This window comes from Anguilla anguilla, chromosome 2 (genome assembly GCF_013347855.1).
Source record: "Anguilla anguilla isolate fAngAng1 chromosome 2, fAngAng1.pri, whole genome shotgun sequence".
In the NCBI taxonomy this organism is placed as follows: Eukaryota; Metazoa; Chordata; class Actinopteri; order Anguilliformes; family Anguillidae; genus Anguilla; species Anguilla anguilla.
In genome coordinates this window covers 32,017,560-32,042,970 of record NC_049202.1, presented here as the reverse complement: position 1 = coordinate 32,042,970, position 25,411 = coordinate 32,017,560, and the positions used below count along the sequence as shown (strand labels likewise).

The following is a 25,411-nucleotide window of genomic DNA, read 5'->3' as shown; positions in this document are numbered from 1 at the left end:
TGGAGAGAAAACAGTATTGACCTACAGCATTCCAAGTTACTCTTTAAACGGGTTTGAATTAGTGTCCATAATTATTTGCATCATGCATAATATTTTCATTATGATTTACAATCATAAGTGCACATGCATATTACAACAGTATATATCAATTGCTTTCATTAAACATATGATATATAATGCTAAGTCAGTGAGGACATATTGCTGATCATAAGGCTGGCAAGAAATATCATAACCTACCGTCAGTTGTCACATGGCCTATGGTAATTTCTAGCTTATCAAGGTTATATGAAGATCCACACATGTTACTGAATTTAATTGCGAAGTGCCTGCATTATGGTTCTTATCTATGCAAAGCAAAATAAATCAGCTCTCATTTAATCATTTTGTACTTCATAATTTCGGATCTACGATCATCTATCTCCGAAAGTAAATACAAATTGTATTAGGTTTATTTGTTTTTCACCTGCAAATTTGATTGTAAGACATGTACATCCAGATGATGCATTAGCAGTCGTTGTGTATCAATCAGGTACGCCATGAGTACACCTGTCTTTAGAAATTTGGTGAAGCACAATACTTCGTAAGAACAATGGTGATTGCATTGGCATAGTGCATGACAGCATCAAGTTCCCTTTTGTCCTCCACTCAGGGACAGGGGACAAACAGGAGAGACCTGTAAAGGATGGGTAAGAGGCAACCATCTTTACCACCCTTCCATCTCTGCCTGTTACAGTTTCCAGGCAGACATTTCTTCATGCTCAGAATCAACCTCCTGATTCCAGGCTAAAGAATGTCATTGGTTTCCAGCAACCAGGATGCACTTACATGATTATCACCTTGAGATCAACTGAAGCAATGATCAAACATGATTAGAGACATGCCGCTTCTTACTATAAAAACAAACAAGCAGATCAGAGACTAGGAGGGAAATGAAGAGATAAAAAATAGAAAAGAGGCCTCTGTGTAAATAAGGGTGACAATTATTTCATACTTTTTGTCAGTAGATTTACTAAAGGTCTTATCATATGCTAAAGGTGTTCACTATAGCAAAATTAAGTTTCATTGCTCAAAAAAGTGATTTGCATGGGCAAAAAGGTTTTGTATTTGTTGGGGCCTTTAGCATAGTAGTCCCATGGGCTGTTAGATTACAGTTTAACATACGTGACCTGAACCTTTCATTAAAGCAATTAGTCTGCATAATTAACCATTTCTACTTAAATAAACCACTTAGACATCCAACATCTAATGCAGTACTCGGTCACTTTACATGACATCTACTAAATCACGGATGTCAGGATCCAGTGCTGGAGGGCTCTGGCTAAATGCAAATACAAATGTTCTCAAGATCTGCCTGTTGAATGAAAGGAAATCATAAATACTTATGGACTCTGAACCCCTAGAGGACTTGATTTTGACAGCCATAAATATTAAAGTAATTTAAAGCTGATTCAAGTTAGGATATCATCGTGTTGTTCGAGACATTGGCCAATGGTACTTGATAATGTTTCCTTTATTCTTCCTCCTTGAATAATATTTCTCTTCCTTTTCTTACTTCTTGAATATTGTTATTGTATATGTGATTGTCTGATGTGTCCTGGAATTGCAGTGTGATTATACAATACTAAACAATACAAGCAGTTTTTGGGGTGACATGACATAACAGTGACATATAAGGAACTATGTCTCATAACTGAACACAGAAGACAAATCTCCTAAACAGGAGCCACATGTGCAGTATCACATATGGATTCATGTCAGTTACATGAATGGTATGCAGGAATTGCAGTGCTGTTTCATTGTTACTGTTGTTGCATAAGCTGTGGCAGTATGTGTGAAATGCGATACCTGCCCCCAATGTTCCATCTGCCACAACCAGAGCACTGAGACAGACATAGAGTCCTTCCCTAGCAGGCAGGCTCATTAACACAAAATCAGGTCATCATGTTCCTTCTGAGAAGAAAGGGAAAAGTCAAACAGAACCAGTGTTTGAACATAATCAAAGAAAATCTTTATTACTCAGCTCACCCCCCGCCTCATGGAACTTCCCCCAGGAGGTTTATCACATGATCTCAGCAGAAAAAAATATATAGCCATTTCATTATATGGTCCTGTTCATTAAGGAAATGTCTTAAACTATGAAAACAAAGGGCTATTTGTTGCACAAACTAGTTTAACAAAAAATTACAGTCCACCCAATATCGCTCATGCATCCCAATACATAAAATGAGAAGCATATCTTCTCATTTGGGTGAACAACTCTCTCATTGCATTTCTTCTTGAGATTGTTAAATCCAGACTAGCTCTAGATTTTATTTGACATTGTCAGTGGGGCTAATAGATTTGTCCAACGATGTTTCAGCCTACATAAATGCTTAACCATCCTATCAGGTTGTTCTGAATAGACCTATACATTTTTGTCCTGTGACCCTGGTCCCTTGTATTTTGAGCACTTGTTAAGGTTCCTAACCAGTTGAACCCAAATGTAATAAGAACTAATATCAAGTCGATAATTATTTTAAGATTCACTTGTACAATGAATTATTGTTGGGAACTTAATGTAAGTAAATATTGCTTGCCACTGCCAGAATTAACAAGCCAACCACAGGACCAATTTAATTTATTTTGTTAATGATATTTTTCTTGTTGGCAACTGAAAGGCCAAACACACTAAGGGGCAAAGGAAGTTGGGATTTTGAAGTTTCAAGGCAGTTGAACAGTCAGTCAAAAAGGCATGTATGTGAAAATCATGGATCCTTCCCGCCTAAACTGAAAGAAAAAAAAAAAAAAAAAAACATTTTTTCCTTGTATTTCAATAAAAATGTCTTAACTTACTATTTTTGTTTTGGTGTTTCTGAACCTTTTATTTTTCCTGGTAGAATCACAATCACCAAGTATTAGACAAATATCCAAAACCCATACTCTAGACCCATTGTTCAAATGAAGCAAAGCAAGCATATCATTCACAGTAATGACTTCAACCTGAATATATTTTTCTTGTCCAGAATGCTTGGGGATATACACAAACTTCCCAAACTTATGCAAGTTTAGCTGAGAACTGACAGGCTAATTTACTGGTATGTGTTTTGAGGGCCTCAAGGGACTAATTGAGCCTTCACTACCATGGTCTGTCTGAACCCTGACCTCTCATGAACAACAGGGCAGCCACAGGGTCACAACTTGGAGCATTTTACAGACTTAAGGTAACAATTTTAGAAAGCACAACAAAGTTATGTAACCTGTCATTACTCAGCCTAATGGCTTCACAAGCTGCTGGAATGTTAACTTTCAATAGCGCTTTCTGGATTCTGTTTGCAGCTATGCAAAGCAGCACTGGTAACATTCCTGACCATTCCTTTTGTCATCAAAAACACTCATGGGATTTGTGATTATTAATGCTACAAATCAAAATTATTATTTGTGTGTACATATACATGTATGTGTGTTTGTGGGGAGAGGTACCCCTATTTTTTGTAAATACTTTTTGGGATGTTGAAAGCCAAGATTGTTGGCTACCATTACAAAATTGCTGAATTATTCCTTAAACAATGTATAATCTGAAGCTGTATTTACTATAACTGAAAACAAGGTCCTGATCATCTGCCTTAACTGCACATGTGCACGTGAACTTTTCTACCTGAATTGAAAACTTACGTGCATGTCGTTACCATTAGCTGTCACCAGCCATAGCAGAGTATGTACATCACACCAATTTTTTCATCATATAACAAGCATTCTGTTCATGTGTGGTTTAACACTCCAAAAAGCAAGTTCACTTATTGGGATTTTTTAAATTACTTTTCCATTAAAAGATTTCCCATAAAAATCAAACTGGCCACACAGAGAACCTCAATAAACTCAACTCAGATGGACAGTTCTTAGTTACAAGGATCTATTTGAAATAGCAAAATAATAATAACAATAACAACTCTTCCACTCGGATAAATACAAGGTCATTGAAACAGCCTGTTCATCAGTAACGTTCCGTTGATTTAAAAAAATAAAAATTGAAAGTCGAAAGGAGAGTTCACTAATTGTAATTAAAAAATATATATTAGCTCAGTCTTTTGTGCATTTGCTAATAGAGGGATGATATTTTACGTATAGGGTAGGCTATTCAAGGGGTGGTGGTTGTAAAGCAAGAAAATACAGTTCAAATTAGCCCAACGCAGCCACTTCTCTAAATATCTAAAATATTCTTCATCACACCTACAAATGTATACAACAGTCAAAATAAAACAATTTAAATATTAAAAACCCCAAGAAAGTGAACCAGTCCTTTAACATAGTGGACACTAGCAAACTCAAGTTTGTTGAGTATTATCTAAAGCTGCTCATTAATTCTTGTGAAAAAAAATGTAAATTTCATATCTCAAGACTTTTGGTTTGGCCTTATGTAGCCTAGTACAGTCAAACTGCACCCGTATCTTTCGCAAAAGCACTCCCAAAAGCCAGTATCTAGGCTAATTAAGTACAGCTGGTACTTGTTAAGCAATACCAGTTACAGATAAGTAGTCAAATGAACATCTCAAACAAACCTAATTAATTGGCAGTTCGTTTGTAAACCAGCTTTCAGAACTCAGGTTGGGGTTCTGAACGCATTAACAATGTATTTTCTCCTCATAATTTGCAAGCTAGCTAAATTAATAGCTAAACGATTTCGTGCACCATTTTGTCAAACTTTTAAGCCATAGGCCTAGCCTACTACTAATCCGGAGAATTTTGTTTTTGTTTTTGTTGGTAGACAGCCTATCACTATAACAAGAATGTGTAGCATTAACTTTAGCCTACTAATCAACACGATCATAAGTATTTGTAAAATATTGTGTTTGTTTTCTGTATGCAAAATGATTTTTATTAAAATGTACAAACGTATCTAGCGAATGCGTTATTATGACAGTTGTGCTCTTCTGTCACATCAAGTCTATTCCTCTGCTGTCTGCCCAACAGATTTTAAAGCAGATTTGTGAATTTCTTCTACCCCGCCCTTTCTATATAACTATAGTTAGTTATTGGGTGTTTTACGGTTGCGTCATTAAAAGGGGCTGGTTCTGGGAAATGGCTTGGTGTTTGGGGATGTGCGGCAGGTTACAAACTAGTGTTATGAGTATTTGCCGGTGTGACAACTTTTCTGTCGTGTTTGGCGTTTTAGTTGCTAGAGCTTGTGTATTTAATTATTCATCAGCTTGATTTTGTTGCCTTATACGAACTTGAGAGGTCGTCTAAAACGTAGGCTTCTTAAAGCTAGTAGCTAAACTCTGCGTTTTTTAACAAATGCTTGATTCGAGGATGATGAACAAGAACGGGATGGTGTCAAGTATACAGACCCGTATAAGGACCGATCTATTCAAGAACAATTACGACTTGGTTGGCAAAGAATTGGGCAGGTAAGTCTCAAGGTTGGAGTGAATGTTGCCATCGATAAACCCGCCGCAGACACGCCGTTTCTTTTGTATGTTCATTGATGTAACTGAAGGCACTTAAAGCTGAATGTAAATCCTTCCGAACCGTAAGTCCGAGAGGTCCTAACGTTGGAGTTGGCTATAACATCAGTTATTGAAATAAAGTATGATTATTAACAGCTGATTGTTCTCGGATCTGCACAGATTCAAGTTTTCCGAATGGTTTCGGTAACGAGTGAACATTCTCAGTCTTAATTGTTCTGTGGGATTATGTCAAGCATTAGGCTACATTTTCTGGTTTTGCGCCGCGGCTGGTGCCTCCCTTCGATGGTTAGATCAAGAATTAGAGTAGGCTAATATTAATCAACATTTGGTGATCAACGTGGTCACTCATTTACAGAGCAATCAATCATGACTTTTGTGAATTTGAGTTACATTTATTTATTAGTTGAGCTTTTAGATAACACGAGGAAAACACGGGGAAATGACATGGCAAAAGACTTTTCATCGCTATGCATTTGTGCGCCCACATTTCTGTTCATTCTCATAACGTTGTTGTGGTCTGTGTGATTACATGATGATCAGCTTCCGAACGCCCAACCACCAATTTCTAGCAAATTGCATTTACAGCAATAATAAAATTTAAAAAAAAAAACATATTAACGCCAAAAAATGTACTATATGCGATGGAAAGAAAGCCTTCAGTATATCTACTGCCCCATACGGTGGTGCACCCTCCTGTGCGTTAGAGGTGATGAGGGAATTGTAGAGGAAGACCTCAGGTGCGCGAAATTACATTTCAGAACATTATTTATATTGATGTAAACGGGTAATTTGCCCTGCAGTTTAGGCTCTGCTCTGAGGATGCGTTAGGTTATTCCAAAAACTTTTTTTGTAGGTTCTGTGAAATAAAATGCTTCCATATTTTCCCCTTTACCTTTCCATATAAAGTGTAATTGATCTCTCTTCTATGTCTGTGGCTCTGGAAGAAACACACACACATGCCTGCGCACACAGTTGGATTTTTAAAGGTTTTTTTTTTTTTTTTTTTTTGACTTGTTTGCTTTTTCTCGTTCATCACATTGTCAGCTGGTAGAAAATGTGCACTGGCTGGACTATACAGTGCTTCCTTCAAGAGCATTTGCTCCTGAAATTTGATGTGTGCTAATTTGAAAAATTATTTAGGAGCATAAATGGGATACATCCTTGGGGGTTAGTGTAGAACCCTGGACGGGTCCAAAAAAACATGCATTGTGTGTGAATTTCATTAAACATACCTGGACCTTGTAATATTTGCTCTTTTTAAATTTTTTTTCTTGCCTTATAATTTAATTTTATGTAGAACAATAGGAAGACCCCCCCCCCCCCCCCCCCATCCCACCCACCCTCACTAAGAACTTCAGTGGTATAACAAGGTCTTTATAAATAAACACTTCCATGTCAGCCAACTGGTTGTAGATATTTCCTTGCTAGACATTATGGGATATTCTGGGCAAGCACCCAGGGCCTGTCGGCTGTGCAGCCTTTGTCTGCTGCCCTCTGTCTGCTGCCCCCTTTTCACCCCTGCATGCATTTCCAGGTACAGCTAGTCAATCTAATTAGCTGCAGGAATGCCAGATGATGCCAGGAGACTAGCTTGTCAAGATTAGAAGGTCAGTAATGGAGCAGTGAAGGCTGTCAAGCTATCTCTATGGTATGACACCTACTGCTAGGCCTGAATCCAGCCATATCCGGCTGCTGAAACTGCTTTATGGGCTTCCAGCTACCGCACCCTATTGCTTATATGCTTGTGGATGCGAAGGAGACTTCTACATACTAATACAAAGGTTATAAAGGTAGTGCCCCTCAGGCTAAGCTGCTGAAAGTGTTGTTACTGTTCCAGTGAGCATTATAGTAAGGCATTCCATAGCCTATGCAGCTTTCTCGGGTGTTCAATACACATTTCTATATGATGCTTAATCCTGATTTGTATACAGTCTCTTTATTCACTCTATTCACTTTATTAATAAAGGACATATTTTAGGGAACTTCCCTGACTTCTAGGGATTGCATGGGAGACCTGTTCTGAACGTTTTGTTCTGGTTTCTTCTTTGTTCATCACTTTCAGTCTGCATCTAGAGGGACTAAAATGTCTCTGTGGGGTGACTGAATGAATGCAGGCCTAGACTTAATTAATTGAAGTGGTTGGATATACTGGAAGTCAGACTGAATGGTGGGAGAACATCTCTATCAGCACCTTTGCTGTTACTTAGCTCTACACTCAGTGCTTTAAATATGAACAATGGGATGCTGATATTTACTGAACGGGAAGCCAAATTTAAAGTCAAGTAGGCCTAGTGTTTGCTTTTTTTGAAGGCCAGGAAAGATTGCTGCTGAGTTTGCTCTGATGTGCTCCATTTCTCTGAATGATGCGATTACTGTGTCAGTTCATAACCCAGAGAGTGCGTGTGTCAGCAGGTGAGATGTCAGTCAGCATTAGCAAGAGCGAAGTTTTAATGTGTCAAGTCTTCACATTAATCACCGGTCTAAGTAGAAAAGTGGTCGGGATGGTTCTCTCTCTCTGTGTCTCTTAAAAAAAAAAAAAAAAAAAAAAAAAAAATCACTTACAGCCCTTAAGATGTGACTGATACTGAGAGAGACTGAAACACTGACTCCACAGGAAAACCAGTGTTAGATTAGAGTATTGTTCTGGGTCATAATGCACATTCAGTTCATTGAAATATTTGCTGTTGCTTGCACCTTCTTTGGTTGGCTGTGGTTTGAATTGTAGAAAAAGGGCATTGGTGACATGGTTTTAAGTAATAAATCAATGCGTGTGTTTCGGTTGCACTCCTCGGTTATTGTGTTGTGGATTATGCTTCAACATCACTGAGTGGAACCAGTGGAATACCTGAAAGGTCCAAATATGCCTAGCTGGGGCCTCTCTACATCATCTTCCAACTAATTATTCTACTCAAACCTTCAAAGGGAGCTTAAGGCTGTTCCTGTTACAGTGTGGGCCCAATTGCCCCTGCTCACTGAAGTGCAAAGCTATAGAATTACAAGCATTAGCTCGCCCTTGCACTTGTGGGATACCCAAGTTCCCCGTTACTAATGCAGCACATTATTATAAAAAGCTAAGCTGTAGTCTACAGAGCGCAACGTTCCATGAGTAAACATGTGTGAAATGCAATTGCTGAGCTGAATATCCACTTTATTCTTAATTTCTCTCTGCAGCACGGCATAGGGCCATTGTTTTTCATCTGTGAGATTTCCTCGAGTGCTTACCTTGCTCTCACCCCTGCCTCCTCCTCACCTCGTAGTGGAAACGTGAACTTGAACCTGTCTCCCATCTGCTAAGCATTACACCCCACTCGCTGAGAGTGTGAGCAGGCCTCAGACCTCTTACTATGCCCTTACTTAATCATTTTACAGCAGGCTATTCATTGATAGGTCTAGGTTGAAACCTTAAGGGGCACTGAAGTAATCCATCATTCTTTCCCTCCCTAAAACAGCTTTATAAAGAAACCCATAGACTTTGAGTACAGGGATTCCTTTGCAAGGCTCTACTGGCTGGTAAAGCAGAAACAGCTTGGATATACTTTGTCGGTATGGTTGTATTCATGTCACCCTGATTTCAGTAGGTGCAGTATACAGAAAGTGCTTTAGCAGAGATGAGTCCGGTCGGTCTCAGGCAAAGGATGGCAATGTGTCCCAGCAGCCATGTGAGGTCCCATTGTCAGGCTGGCACAAGGAATCATGGTTTCAGCCCTGATTTGGATGGAGGTGTTGGTAATTCCATTTGTCCTTTTTACAAGCTGCAAGAATTCAAGAATTGGGAAATGAGGGGTGTGGGGAAGTAGGTACTGGGCACGTGTTATTTCAGTCCATCAGTGCTGTCATCCCCTTGTTTGCCTGGGTTCTCCAATATCTCCTGATTTTAGTGTTATTTTTTTTTTTAAATTTATTTATTTATTTATTTATTTTTATTTTTTTAATAGTTTGTCAGTATAATTGAGTGAGGGGTTTCTACTTTCCGGTAGTGGGTAGCGCCAGACAGAAATAATTTTTTGTCTACACTGAAATATGAATAGGGCTTAAATGATCCACACTCCAGTAACTGGTCCTATCACTCCCTCACTCACAGGCATTCAAGCTTAACCGTCCCCCTTTATCTTTTGAGTGTCAGACTCTTCTTCCCTTACAGTGATGTCTGCAGTGTGACACTGGCAAGTATTATATGGAGGATGTGTCTGATCAGCCTGAAATAAGCTCACTTAGTAGCAAGAGTTCAGTTTTTGATGGGCATAGGTTTTTTTTAAAAACATCACATCTCAATACAAGCAGTGGCCACCTTTCATGAGTTGTTCACAACAAGCTCTCCATTTCCAAACCTTTTTTAATTATGACCTCAAAAAATGTCCAATTGTGTTTAGTAGGCAAGGAATATATGAGGCCCAAGCTTAGATATGTTACTAAAATGCTTTTGGGTTACTAGAAAATGTAACTAAAATGCCGTAACATTTGGAAAAGTTCAGTAAGATCAAGCTGACTGCATTAGTATTTAATGCAGTTACTTTAAATCAAGGTCTTCAGATTTGGTAGACATGACGTGGTTTCCCGCTAATGAACATATCTCCGAACAGGTAGGCAATTTCCTGCTGAAAGAAGACCTTGCCTTATCTCCACAGGGGGAAATTTGCGGTGGTGAAGAAGTGCATTGAGAAGAAGACGGGGAAGGAGCACGCTGCCAAGTTCCTGCGGAAGCGGAGGAAAGGCGAGGACTGCCGGCTGGACATCATCAATGAGATCGCCATTCTGGAGTTCGCCAAGTCCAATCCCTACGTCGTGTCACTCCACGAGGTCTACGAGACTACCTCAGAGATCATCCTTGTCCTGGAGTGGTAAGTTTATCCCCACGCTAGTCTAAGAAATGGGAAGGTGAACTCGTACCCCACCTTGAATGCAGTGTTGACAGCTTTCCTGAATGCCATGGAGAAACCGCTTGTAGCCAAATGGGCCCTATTGTGTTTACTGACCACATTGTTTGGGGGGCCACTACTGAACAATTTCCTCAAGGAATACATGTCATTGTTACCATATGTCTGTGAATTACTGTTTAATGTTCACCCTGAATGATTTGCATGATTGACCATGGTGATAAAGGATTTAATCCAGCCTGTTGATTTGACCATTAACCTGCTCTTTCAGCCCCCTCCTGGGAAGAGACTTGCTCATCTTCAGTGCATTTACTTTCTATCAGAAAGGGCCAGCATGTGTTGGATGTTTTTCCAAGTTCAGTGTTCTTATTCTGGAAGTAATAACAAACAAGATACAACAGGCTGACACATTGTTTATTTTCATGGCATTCCCTTCTAACAGTTTCCATGCATGAATAAATCATTCCATGAACGGAATTCACAACACGGTACTATTCCTGGAATTCTTTCACTCCATCATTTTTTGCATTTTTCTGTTCAGTTTTCTCTGAGATTGTATATTGTATATAAAAGCATTAGAAATGAGTGCAGTGATTAACCCCGTTTGGCAATGACGTATCTCCTGTGAACTTTTACAGCAGTAGATATACAGTAGATGTTCCCCCATGCAACAAATTGGTGTATGTAATGGTTCAGTAATGAGCCTAAAATCGCAATAGATTACTTGGTATAGATATAATTGGCTTGTTGATGTCTGCATTCTTGTAATAGACCAGAAGTAACATCACAGCATCACTACAAAGCACCATACCAAATTATAAATACAAGAAAATGCAACATTAATAATAGTTATTTATTTATAAAAAGAAGTCCAGGTCATATAAATATATTTATTGGATAACTGACCTACCTGTACAAAAAAATGAAATTATTATTTTTGGCTGGACTGCAACAGCGGGGCCAGCCCTACAAACGCGAATGTCTGTGACTGAGTGACTGAGTGATCTGACTGAGTGATGAAGTTACACCATTGTTCGGCCGAGTTATGAAGTTACACCATTGGTCGGCCGGATGAAGTGAGTTAGGTCCTGCCATATACTAGGTTTTGACCTGGTCTTTTTAAAAAATCAGTTGAAAAGACAGTCAAAATCAGTTTAAAATGGGTTTGCAGTCTGTGGTTCTTTGTATTGTTCAGAAGTTTTGATTTGACTGATTTTTTAGTCATGAAGGGTTTTTAAACTGCTGGCAGGATGTAGTGCTGCTGACTTGGGTTTCTCATTGATGGGAAATGAGAGATTAGATCTTCAGTTCAGAAACATCTGAGCATGCCTTTCTACGGAAGATGCTAGGCGTCATAGTGCTACGTGACAGTTCTCACCGTTAAACCACAGCTGGCCCCAGCAATAAGCTTATTTCCTTATAAGGAAGAAGATAAGGAGATCTTTGCAGTCCTGCTTAAAATTGCCCATCTTGCTACCTCAAGAGTGTCCTGAGATTTCTGTGCTAAGAGTATCACAATATCCTTCTGATTCTTCTCCTGGCTTTTGTTTCTTTAAATGAATAGATATCATTTGTTTCGGTGCTCAGGGTTTTTTGTTCACATGTCCATGTGAGACATCACGATTGAGCTGGGTTGTGATGACATGATGCTGAAATAAGCTGGTGATTTCTTGAGAAACTGTTGGCTGGGTGAGATAGCGTGAGGTCACTGGTGCTATGCATGGTTACTGGCTTTCAAAAGCACCATTACTCTGGCCCAGATGCAGCCCTGGAGAGTCAGGTCAGTGCTTAAATGTTGGGAATGAGTTTAGAGCATATATCACTGTCCTGTTTTTTAACCTGTTGTCACTGTAAGGGAAGTGGTGTGAAGTGAACACAGGCCTTCTTTGGCCCCTGCTGAAGAAGCAGCTCACTCCCATCATTGTTCTTCAGCCAACTCTGTTTTTGTGTCTTGAGAACAAAGTGTGGAATACACATTCTTAGCATTGCTGAAAGTGTGAAAGAGGAAGCGGAGAAGCTGAGCTGTCTGATCACCTTTGCATTACCGCTGTGCAGAAAGGGCCCCTGGGCCGTTCCCAGCTGCAGGTCGCCTCCTGGCTACACCGCCCCGAGGCTTGCGGCACTTAGCGCTCCGCCCCAGGAAGCAGACCAGACACCGCAGTCCCCAAACAACAAGTTTCAAGTCAGCTGCTCTTGTGACACTTTTTTGCAAGCCAGTGCATCCTGTGTGCTCCAACAACACCTCGCTGCACGCTCTCTTAATAACCCCATGGCTTATGTTCTGAGAACTGAAAGCCCCATCTGCCTCACTCAATGTGAAAAAGGGCAGCGGTATCAGTTTGACCTTGCATTGCCCGTCTTTGCTTTGGGATCTCTCCCCCCAAAAAGGCACTTATGGGGCTCTTCTCAAAAGCAGCGTTGCCTCACAGCCTTTTAAAAAATTAAAAAACAACCAGAGTGCAGAAAACCACGTGACCTGTGCCTGTCAGCTGTGGTTGCTAGAGATGCAGCTCTCTTTGGCGCTCCAACCATAGCGTGGGTGCTTTTCTATGTAAAGCGGAGCAAGCTGAAATGTTCCATTTCCTTTGGCGTGAAAGCGGTGAGCCGGAGCGTACCCAAAAGCAGCAGCAGCACGCTCGCACTTGCACTGCCGCAACCACATCCTTAGGCTTGCATGAGAAGCAGATAACGAGAAGCTGCGCTGCCTTCTCCCCATTCAGTTTTGATGCGTTTTCTGCATGTTAAAAAAGAGCACTTACTGGCAGGCCCAACACAGTTTCTCGGTGAAATGAAGGCGCGATACCTTAGAACTGATATGCTGTAACGTTTTAAAGTAAATTTGCGGCTTTTGCTTTCTGTGTAATTCTGGCTGTATTGTCCTGGATTTTTGCCTACAGTATATACAGCACTGAAGCCACCCACTCTGATCTATGTCCATACAGAGAAAAGGGAGACGCCTGTCCATATTATAGGTTATGTAATGCAATCAGATGTGAAGCCATTACTTGTTTGTATGCATACATGCCATAGATTTCAAGTGTTCAACACAAGAATTGTTGCAATGTGACTCGAGTATTCGGTTGCCAAGATGGTTTAGGTTAAGATCTCTTTATGGTCTGTGTTTCTGCTCTAGAAAAGGCTCAGCTGAACGTTTTTCTTTAAGGTGACTTTTGTACTTGGCCAACATTGGTCACCAGCACCATTTGATGATCAGGTTTACCAAAAGCATGAAAAGCAAGCATATCTGAATGAGGCATGTATGAGGGTGGTGGGATTGTAGCCTTTCAGGTTATTTAAGTGTAGTACATAGGCTTGCACATGCATATCATAATGGCAGATTGGAGCTATGGTTCAGACCTGTCTGGTACAGTTTTTAATGGGCCTGAAATGCAAGATCCTTGCATTTGGGTTGGGCAAGGGATTACATCTCATCATACAGATCGAACAAATTTTAAAGCAATATAACATTGATATTGATCGTCAATCATAACATCAAATTTGCCAACCACCCTCCCCCCTCCCAAATAGTTGGGTCTGTTACAATGAGAGTCCTGCCAGGGCTTGATTGAGTTAGGTCAGAAGACCTGTCTGGTGCCTACATGTCCTCTGTGTACTGTGGAAATGTCCGCTGTGCTCCCCATTGCTTCCACTGTAGTTCTCACCAAAATGCCGCAGTTTACTGTGAATATTCACGGTCGAGCGCTGAATTGCTCCAAGCTGAACACTCCCGCTGTGTCCAGAGTGTTCTCTCAATGAAATGGCAAAGGCCTTTCGTGGAGCTGAGCTGTAGGAAGCCGTTGCCTCGTCGATCAGGAAACTGAAGGGATACCAATGCGAAAACCTGAATAACTGGAACAATTGCAGTGAACCAGAGGTGAACGTCCTGGCCCTGCATTCTGTACATTTTCTTTCATTCAGCGTACCTGCTGGGAAAAGTGCATCAGCAATCGCACGTGATCCCAGAAAGTCACTTTCTGTACAAGTATTTCCCCTGTGACTTTGCCTTCTTTGGAGGCATTTACTTGCACAAAGGCTGGCTGTGCAATCGCGAATGCGCCTTCATCTGGAACCCACAGGACGGGAGTGTGGGCTGCTGTGTCCCTTCATTTTGCCATTGACTGAGGGGTGATACCTGAAATTACAGCAATCCACCCCTCAATGCCCAAAAACCCTGGGTCCTTCTCTCCTTGTCTGCTTAATTGCAACTCTCTGCACTTGGGCCAGCTTAACCGCATCTGTTCACAAAAATACATCTCTTGTGTAATTCTAGAGGCCTGGCTGAACTTTTAAGACCGACCGTGGCATTCCTGGGGTTTAAGAGTGGACTTTAATATGACTGACTCTGATCTTTCTCAGCCCCGTTTTAATTTAAATAAATGCCGCCTTTTGCTCCCACTCCTCTCTGAGCCCTTTTTCATCTGCTCATACATGATGGTATCTGATCTTTCTTCACAAGCAACTTTAACAAATCCTTATGTAACCTGGAAATGCCTGCATTTCTGATCAGTGTCACATTGTTTTCTTTTCTTTTTTTTTTTTTTTTTTTTGTTCTCTTCTTGGTACACCAGGCTGTTTTGTTATTTGGATGTTCTTTCGGCTCATTCACTGATGTCATTAGTGATTACCTCAGTTAGCTTTTACTGTTAATCGTGCCAAGTACAGCATGTTATCACAAATAGAAAAAGAAATGAATGTCCTTAACAGGTTTAGACATCAACTTGTGTTCTTGATTATTTGAAGGGCATCTAAGATTATTGGACTATTAAGAGTCTAAGCCTGTGGGCTCAACATATAAAGCCACAGGTTTTAACTGTCACTATTTAAAAATTGCTCTCTGTCTGGTTTCATCAGGAAACTGCTGCCCACAGAAGGCGTCAACACTTTAATATGTCGTGAAAATGTCAAGTTAAAACAATTCACCCTGGATCATCTTTAGGAAAAAGAAATCGGCACAAATGCGAATGTCTTTGCAGCAAAGTACGAAGTTGACCAGTCGATCATGTTAACTGTTCCCAAGGTCTGGATGGGATCTGTTTTAGAAAAGGAAACAAAGGCCAGCCACACACTGTAGGCTATCATGCCAAATTGAAGAAGCAAGCATCGCTTTCCTCTGTTTAGCGCAGCACATTTTCTATTCATTGTGTTCCCTGCCCCAGAGTGCTTCTCTGAAATGAGCCACTCAATAAAGATGGCAGTCTGAGCAGCGCCATCAGGTCTTGCCAGAGGGGTCAGATTTTAAGAAGTGTAGCAGATGTCCGTGTACGCAGCCTCACCTCATGAGTTGACTGCACTGAAGGAACTGGTGCTGCATGTTTACCACTTGTGGCCTATCCTAGGAGCTCTTAAGCCTAAGAAAGTCAGACTGGGAAAGGAAGTCAGAGAGACGATACCTTTCCCCTTCTGTCTTTCCTCTTCTCATTCATGGGCATTGGTTAACCACAGGGTGCTGAATCTTCTTTAGGCACATTCAGGCCGATAGACGTGTCCCTGAAAACAGCTGGATACAAAAGTGTGGATTCATTTCCACCATGCAGTGTCGTACTTTGTGTTTGGGAAATTTTTTGGTTGATGTTCCCCTTACTAGGAGAAAATGACCATGATAAACAAGTATGCTAAGTTTCTGGGTTTGGTTTTAACTTGTCTATTTTACATGCTTTATCTGTTGGGAATGGCATGGAATGAAACATGACTGCTGTAAATAGTAACATGCAGGTAACTTGCATCCTTGGGAAGGTTTGTTCTAATTTTTAAAAATTAAATATATTAATTCAGTCTCATCATCAGAACCCAGTTTTATAACTATGATTACACATGTTGCAGTTGTATAAATTGCCTTCAGGACAAACTACATTCATGCTCCATTTCATCATTTCTCTATTCCTAGTGGCCAGCAGTACTACCATGTATTAATGCAGGCTTGCTTGTTTTTTGTTTTTGTTTGAGCGTGTGTATGTTGGAAGGAGACTTTGCTGTTTCCAGTTAACCCTATGAACTGAACTGCTGATAAGCATCATGTGTAGTAAACCTGGGTTTTACCAGAGGGCACAGCCTGATTTATGTAACTTTTTGGTTACACACCACAGCATTCTGAAATCCCCCTTTCCATTCATGTGCCCTTGCGAGATTAGAGGATTAGAGATGTCCACAAAAATAAGTCCCATATTTTGACAGCTGGGGGTGGGGGGGTGAACACGGGGTGAGGAGGAAGCAGTTGAAGGGATGCGGTAGGGGGAGATGGGGTTCGAGAGGCAAAGCTACATCTGTTGTGCCCATAGGGCATTAACAGATCCCTTCTGCGGATGAAACACATCTGTAGGGCTAAAAGCCGTACACATGGTTTTGGCGGGACTGCCCCTCATTTGATTGCCTAGAAGCCCATCTGATTTGAGGTTTGGTGTGTTCCTGCAGTTACACATTTGAGAGAGAAGAATGAGAGGGCATTTGCTTTTTTCTCAGAAATCCTAATTGGTTTAGCCAATGTGGTTCCTCTTGGAAGAACATACAGTGACTATTATAGCATATTTCTGGAGCTGGTGCAAATGGTTGTTTTTGTTTTGTTTTCTTAAAATTCCTGAATCCTATCTAGTTTTGTTTGCGATTTGTCAGTGTATGGAAAATGGGTTGTCATATGCAGTAAGAGTTACCATTTGTTTGTGTTCAGTGAAAAGCTTGAAATAAAGATTTAAGCGTGAACTGTTTTCATGTTCAGAACAGACCTTTGTGTATCCAACACGTCTTTAAAGCTTCCCAGTGTTGAAGGAAAGCAACCCCTGTTAACTCTCAGCTCGGATCATTTAGCATCAGTTTATAAGAGTGTTAAGAATTTCTTGTAGCTTTTGGTAATTCATCTGCTTTCCATTTTCCTTTCCCTGTCCATAGTGCTGCTGGTGGAGAGATCTTCAACCAGTGCGTGGCAGACAATGATGAGGCCTTCACAGAGCAGGATGTGATCAGGCTGGCGAGGCAGATCCTGACTGGCGTGGCCTGTCTGCACCGTAACAATGTGGTTCACTTGGATCTGAAGGTCAGTAGAGAAGGGAGGCATGAAGAGGGGATATCATGGTGTTCTGGGTGGAGTAAACGGCATCGTGACCACATTCGATCAGGATGTTCTCTTTTGGAAGTCCAGTCATTCATCTTGGGAATAAGTGTCTTTGAGAACGTGAATGTGAATACCTTTTTGATTCTGGGTGATGGTGCAACACCCATGTTTACCACTAGAAGGTGAAAGAGTCGTAGTGATTACAAAAGTTGCCAGTTTCTTTTAAAAATTGATTGCATTGTAGAAAGTTTGGAAACACACTGTCTGATTTGTCCAACTGTTTTTGTTTTTTACTGTAAATGACTACAATATGTCATAATGAAAAACAGAATTTTTTTGCCTTAATATATTTGAAATGGTCTCTTGATTGTGAAGTGGTGGGGGCAGTGGCTTGCTTTTGTCTCCATTGATAAGACCAAATCTTATTTTTATTTTTTTTTCATTCATTTGTAAGATTTCAGTCATGGAATTTCTGTTGGCACCATCACTCAGCATTGACACGTTAAGTAATTAATGCCATCAGGACATTTATCGTCCTTTGCTAATTCGTTGAAGGGATGAGCCAGGCAGACCAATGAACACAAGATTGATGTAACTAGAGCCCCAGTTTAGCCTCTAGATGTCTGAGACACAACGAGTTGTCACACTGCCATGCTGTTGGCTCTTAGCAAAAGGCCAATACAAAAAACTGAATGTTAAGAGTTTTACACCACTGTGTCAATGGAGGAATCTCACCACAGAATGTCAATGTTGACCTTATCACTGAGGTCAGCCAGCCTGCATCAAGCTCTGTTGGTGGTTTTCCAGTTTAGTTTTGCATTCAAACTGGCTTGTGAAACAAATGATTACTTGTGATTGAAACACTGGAACCCAATAAACTAAAATGGCTTATTTTTTTAAGAGTATATACACCAGTTAGAAGACACATCTGTGCATCTGTTTAAATGGAAGGTTACATAATGCTTTCGACCATCCTTCTTCCACCGGATCACAGATTATCTGTTGCAGTTTATAGTTTGAGTCCTTCTGTTTGAATATGTGTTAAAATTGCTTGATGTCCTCCTCCAGCCTCAGAACATCCTTCTGACCAGTGCTCGGCCACTGGGAGACATCCGCATCGTAGACTTTGGCCTGTCCCGACGCATGGACAACATGAAGGAGGTGCGAGAAATCTTGGGCACTCCAGAGTATGTAGGTAAGCAGACTGAACGTTTCCTTGATGTTTAATCCATGTCTTTGTATCTCTTCTTACTTTAGTATTCCGTTTGTCATTGGAGCTAATTGTTTCTGTCATTTTCTTGTAGCTCCTGAGATCCTGAGCTATGAACCAATCAGCACAGCAACAGACATGTGGTAAGCATGAGCTAACAAGCTATGGTCCTTTTTGTTCTGTGTGGAAATATATTAACCACAGTGACATTTTTTTCTACATGAGGTTTTGTTAGAGCTCAGGAAATTTTATTAAACTTTGATGAAACTTAAAACTTGCAAGTCTTTGTGAATAACTTTGGAAAAACATCTCCATATTATACCAGTGATGCATGTCAAAAGGAAATTTGACCTGGCAACCAATACTAGACTGACTGGCTCCATTAGCTGAGGGATGTCCCTAGGTCCTAAGAGGATCCTGGTGAATTAGGAGAATAAGTTTGATTTAGTCCTCGACTGACCCTTTCAACTGCCTCTCCCAATCAGGAGTATTGGAGTCCTGACCTATGTCATGCTGGCTGGTGAATCCCCCTTCCTGGGCAATGATAAGCAGGAGACATACCTCAACATCTCTCAGGTCAATGTTGACTACTCCGAAGATGTCTTTGAGGGAGTTTCGTCCCTGGCCATTGATTTCATAAAGTCCCTGCTGGTCAAGAACCCAAGGTAAGCACAGACTCTGGCAGTTGTGTGCTGCAAGTCTTTTATCAGTAGCCACAGTGCCCACCCAAGTGGTTGCAATAGTTTGTCCTTAAGAAGCCTGGTCTTGTGATGTTCTCAAAGCTAATATGCTTAGAGTTCACAAGGGTGCAAAGCAGGACAGGCTTGGGAACAGTACTTACTAGGGTCAAAACAGGGTACAAATCAGTTACAAGCTCTTTCAAATTCCTACTGCTATTTCATTCTTATGATGGAGTGGTTTCCCTCCACTAGCCTAATTCATTTAATCGAGGATACTACTGCAAAATGACCCCATCGTGAAAAATCTGCACTCTGCTTGGGCATGGAGAAGCGAATGTTCTGATTAACATCATTAACACAATTAGCGGTTTGGATCTTGATCTTGTTGTGTAGACTTAAGAAATGAGGTGAAGCTATTTAAAAGGGCACTTTGAGCTGAGAATGACGGAAAAGTATGCTTTCATGGTATTTCAAAAGTATGCTTCTGTTTCAAAGAAAAGTGTCAGTACTTGTAATGAGTTCGAAGAAAAAGGATTGGCAGTGCCTCTATCCACCCACTGTGCAGGTGTTTCTTAAACTAGCTGGAGAGTTGTCTTTGCTCTCACGTGGCAAACAAAATGATAAAATTAAGCAGAAACAAAGCAGCATTATTAGACATAACATCCTCTGTGATTTAAATGGGTATTTCAATCTTTATAAGATGTAAGAGATAAGAGAAGTGGAGTATGTGTGAGCACATATACCACTGTTTCTCCCCCCTTGGTCCTAGCCCTGTTTCGCAGGGGCATTTCATTATGGGATCTGGCAGAAAAGTGGTGTGACTCGGCAGTGTAAAGGCAGTGGGCACAAAATATCCAGAATAACACTGAGATAAAGGTACTGATATCCTGAGGAGTAATGGTTAAGGGGAATAAGGAATGTTTTCTTAAAACAAAGAAATATCTGCAGATTTGGAATGAAAATACTTATACGTTTGAAATTAATGTGATCCGTTTTTGGCATACAGATGGGTTTATAATTTATGTGCAGTTTTGTGTGTCAGTTGTAGTGGGTAAACTAGAAGTTCATAATCAAAAGATGAGGTTAGATGCAATGGAAAGAATATTACAATTTTGTCTAATCATGGGCAATGATCTAAAACCATATGATAGCTTCAACTGTTACTTTAGAGAATCATCAGTCCATCCATCCGTCCATTATCAAACACGCTTAATTCTGGTCAGGATCATAAGGGTGCTGGACCCTAACTCAGCATGCATTGGGCGAGAGAGAGGAATATGCCCTGGACATGTCGCCAATCCATTGCAGTTTGAGAAACTGAGTACAGTATTTCAGGACTGTTTTGTAGTGCAGTCTGTAAGGCTACTGATTAATACCTACTCTGGCAGAGTGTCAAGTAGACCAACAGATTAGTTTGATCATAGAAGGGGAAAAATTAATTTGTAGCAGAGGTATAGAAGATCATAGAATAATTGAATGTTGCTGTATTTTTTTTAACCCAAGCATAAACCACCTCTTATATAAATCATGTAAGCATCTGACCAAGACATTCTAACCTGATCAAAAACGGAGAGATGTCCGTCTTGGTTTTGTGAACCCGACCCTAACCATGACGTCTCCTTTTCCCTGTGCAGAGAGAGAGCCACTGCCGAAGAGTGTCTGAAGCACCCCTGGTTGAGCGGGCACCTGCACCCTCGCCCTCACCTCCATTCCAGCCACCTGTCCTCCCTGGATGAGCCTGAGGCCAGCCAGTCTGAGTCTGACCCTGAGCCAGAGAGCCCAGCCTCACCCCAAAACCTGGTCATTGTGGCCTCCTACTCCCTGTGCTCCAGTCTGAGTGATATGAAGCCGGGGAGAGGCACCTTCAGCTTCAATGAGCCCTTCCTCACTAAAACCGAGATCAAGCAAGAGCTCATCTGCTGAGCTGCACCGGCAATTCAACCACGGACCACGAAGGTCCAACTGACACCAAGTGAATCAGGCTGAAGGCCCGTAGCGAGGCCTAGTGTGGTTCCATTCTCAGCACTTTGCAATTCCTCATGCCTCATGCGTGCACGTGCCAGCGCGGGCACAATATGAATGCAGTGTTAACAGCTTAGCCCTTCTCTGTGGTGCAGATGGAGATTGGGAGGAGAGAATGTTGCTCTTTATTCGCTCCTCAGCAAGTCTTGAGCATAGTGCTGGAAAAAATGGACAAAAACAACCCTAAAAAAAGAAAGATGCATTCTTTTTTTCTCCCCATGCTGTGAATGAGAAGAATGTGGGAAGAATGCTTTTGGTGGTTTGTTGTTTGTTCTTTGTTCTCCCATTCACGCCACTTAACGCTGACCTTGGACTACTTCCTTCAAAAGGAAGGCCCATGTCCAGGGACTATCACATCAAAGCTTAGCTGGAGCTCCTTACCTTGCAGGACATATATATTTTTTCTTTTTGCCAAACATGTCTGAAATGTCTGTTAGAGAGCTGCCAGATGTTACGTGGAGAGACACTGCACTGTTGGAAATTCCTCTTAAAAAGAGTGCAGAAATGATAAACTGGTCATGGGATCTACCTCACAATGGCCAGTCGTAATGCAGTTTCAAGTGTCAAATGCTCTTCTTGTTTGTTTGTTTTACCCTTATTGCCCTTAACTCAAGTCTCATATCTGATCAGAACCATGCAACCAGCATTTTAAAAATTATTAAGGTTTGGTGTCTTTTGTAGCAATGGACAATCCAGCTTCTAAGCACTTTGTTAGTGACTAAGCAACAGTTCTTGAATGTTCATATCGGCAATGGCTTTTGGTGACATAACTCAAACCACCCATGTCTGTTGTTGTTTCAGGTAAAGACAAATGTGTATGCACACACCATTTTGTAAATGTTCTCTATAACATTACACCAAGTACCAAGCAGTACACCCTTTATGATGTTAACCTTTGAAGACACCTGCTGCTAATGTTGCGCAGTTTTATGCATTTCCTTGACTGTTCAAAATAGCATTATTCACAAAACCCAAAGCTTATTTTACTTCCTTCCTCTTACAGCTTTACCATCAGGTCAAGCTGAAGTCTAATAAAGATCAGAATGCAGCAATATCACAAAGACTGGGTAGTAAATGGATCAGCTTTCTGTGGGTTTTGGTATTATTGTTTCCAAGACTTGTTTGAATTTCTGACATTGTCAACAGAGAGAGTACTGAATTTTGTATATTTTTGTTTATTTTTATTTGAACGTTCTGTAAAAAAATATTTTTCTATTGTATTTTTTTGATGTTTTAAGGCTATGAAATTATAAAAGTTGTTATATTAAATCATCGTCTCACCATTTTACTTCACTGGTGTTCCTGTGATTCGGTTAATCCATGTTTTAATGGTATAGGGGAGCAAGTAAACCTTTAAAGCCAGATCCCTCTTATTTCAGGCAGTCCTCAGAACAATCTTTTCCTACTACCACTTTCACTGAAATGATATGCCATTTGCATGAAAGTCATGCCAATTTCTTTAAATCATATCTCATACTTTTGCAGAGCAACCTGTCTACTACTGTCAGTGACAGTCATCTTTTCTGGCAAATGCAGACCCAACCACTCCATACCCCCCACGCCCCCTCCAAACAAACCACACCCCGTGTTCTTCCCTATTTCATCTCCTTTTCTTGCATATCTCCTTTTCTCCAGCCCCCTTCCTTGTTTACCCAGAGCAGGTTGAACCATCACACCAGTTGCCAAGGACCTGAATTCCTTCTTTAATGTGCATTTCCTCTGTATGGCCCTGTGGGCTGGGCCTTCCCTAGGCCAGCCAAAAACCAAAAGAGCCTCTTGGTGGGGCCTTGTGCCAGAGGCCGAGCCTATCTGTATCTGCTTCCCTCAGGAGTATCCTGCTGCTTTATATGTGGCATGAAAGAAAGGGTTTTTTCCCCTCCTTTTTATCCTAGTTTGCGCTTGTTTTCTCAGGGGGTGTTTCTGTTTCTCCTTGGTTGCTATCCACTCACTTGCCACCCCCACATGAACTTCTACATGCTCCATGCTTTCTAGGCCCAAAGTTATGCAGTGGGTTTGGAGATCATAACAGCCTTTCCTTGGACCCACAGAAGCTCCTGCTCTTTTCAAATGTGAAGAAATTAAACCTTTCCAAGCACCAAAAAAAACCTTGAAAGAAAGGAAGGCAGATAAATGATTTTATTAGGCCTACATGGGCAATATTAAATTCTGCCTGATCTCGGCTGTGTATTTTGGTGTTTTAGTTGCTTTTCATGTTGAAAATAGGAATGATGGGATTAACATAACCATTTCGTAAGATGATTAGATAGTGGTGTGAACTTTTTTGCATTTTCATTCTATATGTTTATTTCTGGATCTGCTGCCCTCTACACAAGAACAGCTTCAGACATTGTCGCTGGTGGCCGGACTTATCAAACTGTGTTGATCTAACATAGTTGATCTGCTCCCAAAGGTCACATTTTTCCCAATCCGCCTCAGTCCTTGAAGTATTTAACTGTGAGATAATTTGCCCCAACATTCAAATTCATTTGCAAATGAAAACAAACAAGAATGGTATGCATATAAGTTCACAGTGGATCGGAATGTTCTCAGCCTTCTCCTGTTTCACTGAAGCATGCTAACACCTTACATAATGTGGAAATGCCTCTGCGCTTATGTTCCTCATTAAAGAGGCAGTAGAGCACACTCTCGGAGGGATGTCTTTTGTGAGTATAGAGAAATGGGACAGCACTGCTGCCATTTTTCATACACAGCTTTTATCATTTTTACATAGCACCATTTATACAATTGAAGCAATTCAAGTTAAGTATCCTGATCAAGGGTACAACAGCAGTGTCCTACTCGGGAATCAAACTGGCAACCCTTCAGTTACAAGTCCAATTCCCTAATTATACTACACTGCTGCCCCATGGTTTGCTGTAACAAATCCAGAGCTTCGTGAAACAGAGTAGGCAATTTTTTTTTTGCTAAGAGACAGGTATTCAAACTATCGAGACTGGACGTCTTCTCAGTCTTGTGCCTCGTATTCTGTTCCATATCCCCTTAACAGTCCCTGCTCCTTGGCTGGCCCAGACTGCTCACTGTATAACTTCCTCTGTCTACAGCCCAAGACCAAACAAAGCAGAGGGTTTACAATGTGGCAGCAGTTCTTTAAAAACTTCTAATCAACATAGGCTGCTGAATGACACAGAAGGCACAGCAACAGAACAAGAGAGTTTGCCTTTAAGAGCATGTTAATAGCATTCAAGCACTTGAAAAAAATACAAACTACTCTAAATTGTCTGAAATTACTTTTTTAAATAGCATTTTCTCCCAAAAAGAAGGACAGTTTAATATTTGAATGAACATAAATATAAATTCCCATAATTCTGACAGAAAGGTGCAACTGAAGTCCATCAGACTTAATGCCCTGAAGTGGGGGCTCCAAAATTAGTCACATTAGGCCATGTTCATCAGGTGTTTAAAACATTCATTTAAATGATGTGATCTACCGTGCAGCCATTTTATTTGTATGTGATTCGTTGATGTGACACTTAAAAGTTTGAATGACTACAATGTGTTGAGATGGTAAGAAGTAAAAACACAGGGCCGAGTTACTTGAATAATTTAGGAAACACTGGTTAGCAGCATGGTTTTGGAATACAGCATGTTTAATTAGTATTAACTAAGATAGGCAATATTGTGTATTGTAACTTGGCCTAATTTTGATATTAGTACTTTTAATGGCAGGCCTAGATTGTGCAAGTATTAATGACTTATGGTGCTTTGTATGTGTGAGTAACCTGGCATTTTTGTACATTGAAAATATGTCAGTAGTATTTTTTTTCAGATACTACTGACATTTCTGATAGCAGCAATCATAGCTGTAATTCTACTCCACATACAGTACCACATTATTCTAGTATTTTTATAGCAGTGCTCTTTTTGTGATACCACATATTTGACCCTTTAACTGCCAGCTCAACTAAGAAATTGATTTTCATTTCACAAAAAAATGTTTTGTGCTGTTATTTATTTGTGCTGTTAGAGCAACAAATAAGTCAACAAATAAATGAAACACATGAACAAAGAAAAAATTAATGTGCAGATTGTATCACCTGTAACTGCACATACCCCAAACTTGAAACAGCAAGATGTGTAGACCCACTACGGTCGCAATGGACCCAAACTGGAGAAATAGG

The 25,411-nt window shown here is 40.6% G+C and overlaps 1 protein-coding gene across 1 annotated transcript; it reads left to right on the top strand.

Annotated features, from left to right (window-relative positions):
• Positions 1-5,043: 5,043 nt before the first annotated feature.
• LOC118221367 (serine/threonine-protein kinase 17A-like) lies at positions 5,044-22,555 on the top strand. Its single transcript, XM_035406388.1, has 7 exons — positions 5,044-5,384; positions 10,070-10,282; positions 17,198-17,342; positions 18,429-18,555; positions 18,665-18,713; positions 19,056-19,235; positions 20,885-22,555. Exons 1-7 carry the CDS (start codon positions 5,272-5,274, stop codon positions 21,171-21,173), a joined length of 1,116 nt encoding a protein of 371 aa, XP_035262279.1. The 5' UTR covers positions 5,044-5,271; the 3' UTR covers positions 21,174-22,555.
• Positions 22,556-25,411: the final 2,856 nt, after the last annotated feature.

What these genes read in the sequence shown, in the direction of transcription:
- LOC118221367 (XM_035406388.1), top strand. Translation starts at nt 5,272, where the DNA reads ATGCTTGATTCGAGGATGATGAACAAGAACGGGATGGTGTCAAGTATA. An exon ending in ATCATCCTTGTCCTGGAGTG is followed by an intron (nt 10,283 to 17,197) that starts GTAAGTTTATCC and finishes CCCTGTCCATAG; the next exon opens with TGCTGCTGGTGGAGAGATCT. An exon ending in TGGTTCACTTGGATCTGAAG is followed by an intron (nt 17,343 to 18,428) that starts GTCAGTAGAGAA and finishes GTCCTCCTCCAG; the next exon opens with CCTCAGAACATCCTTCTGAC.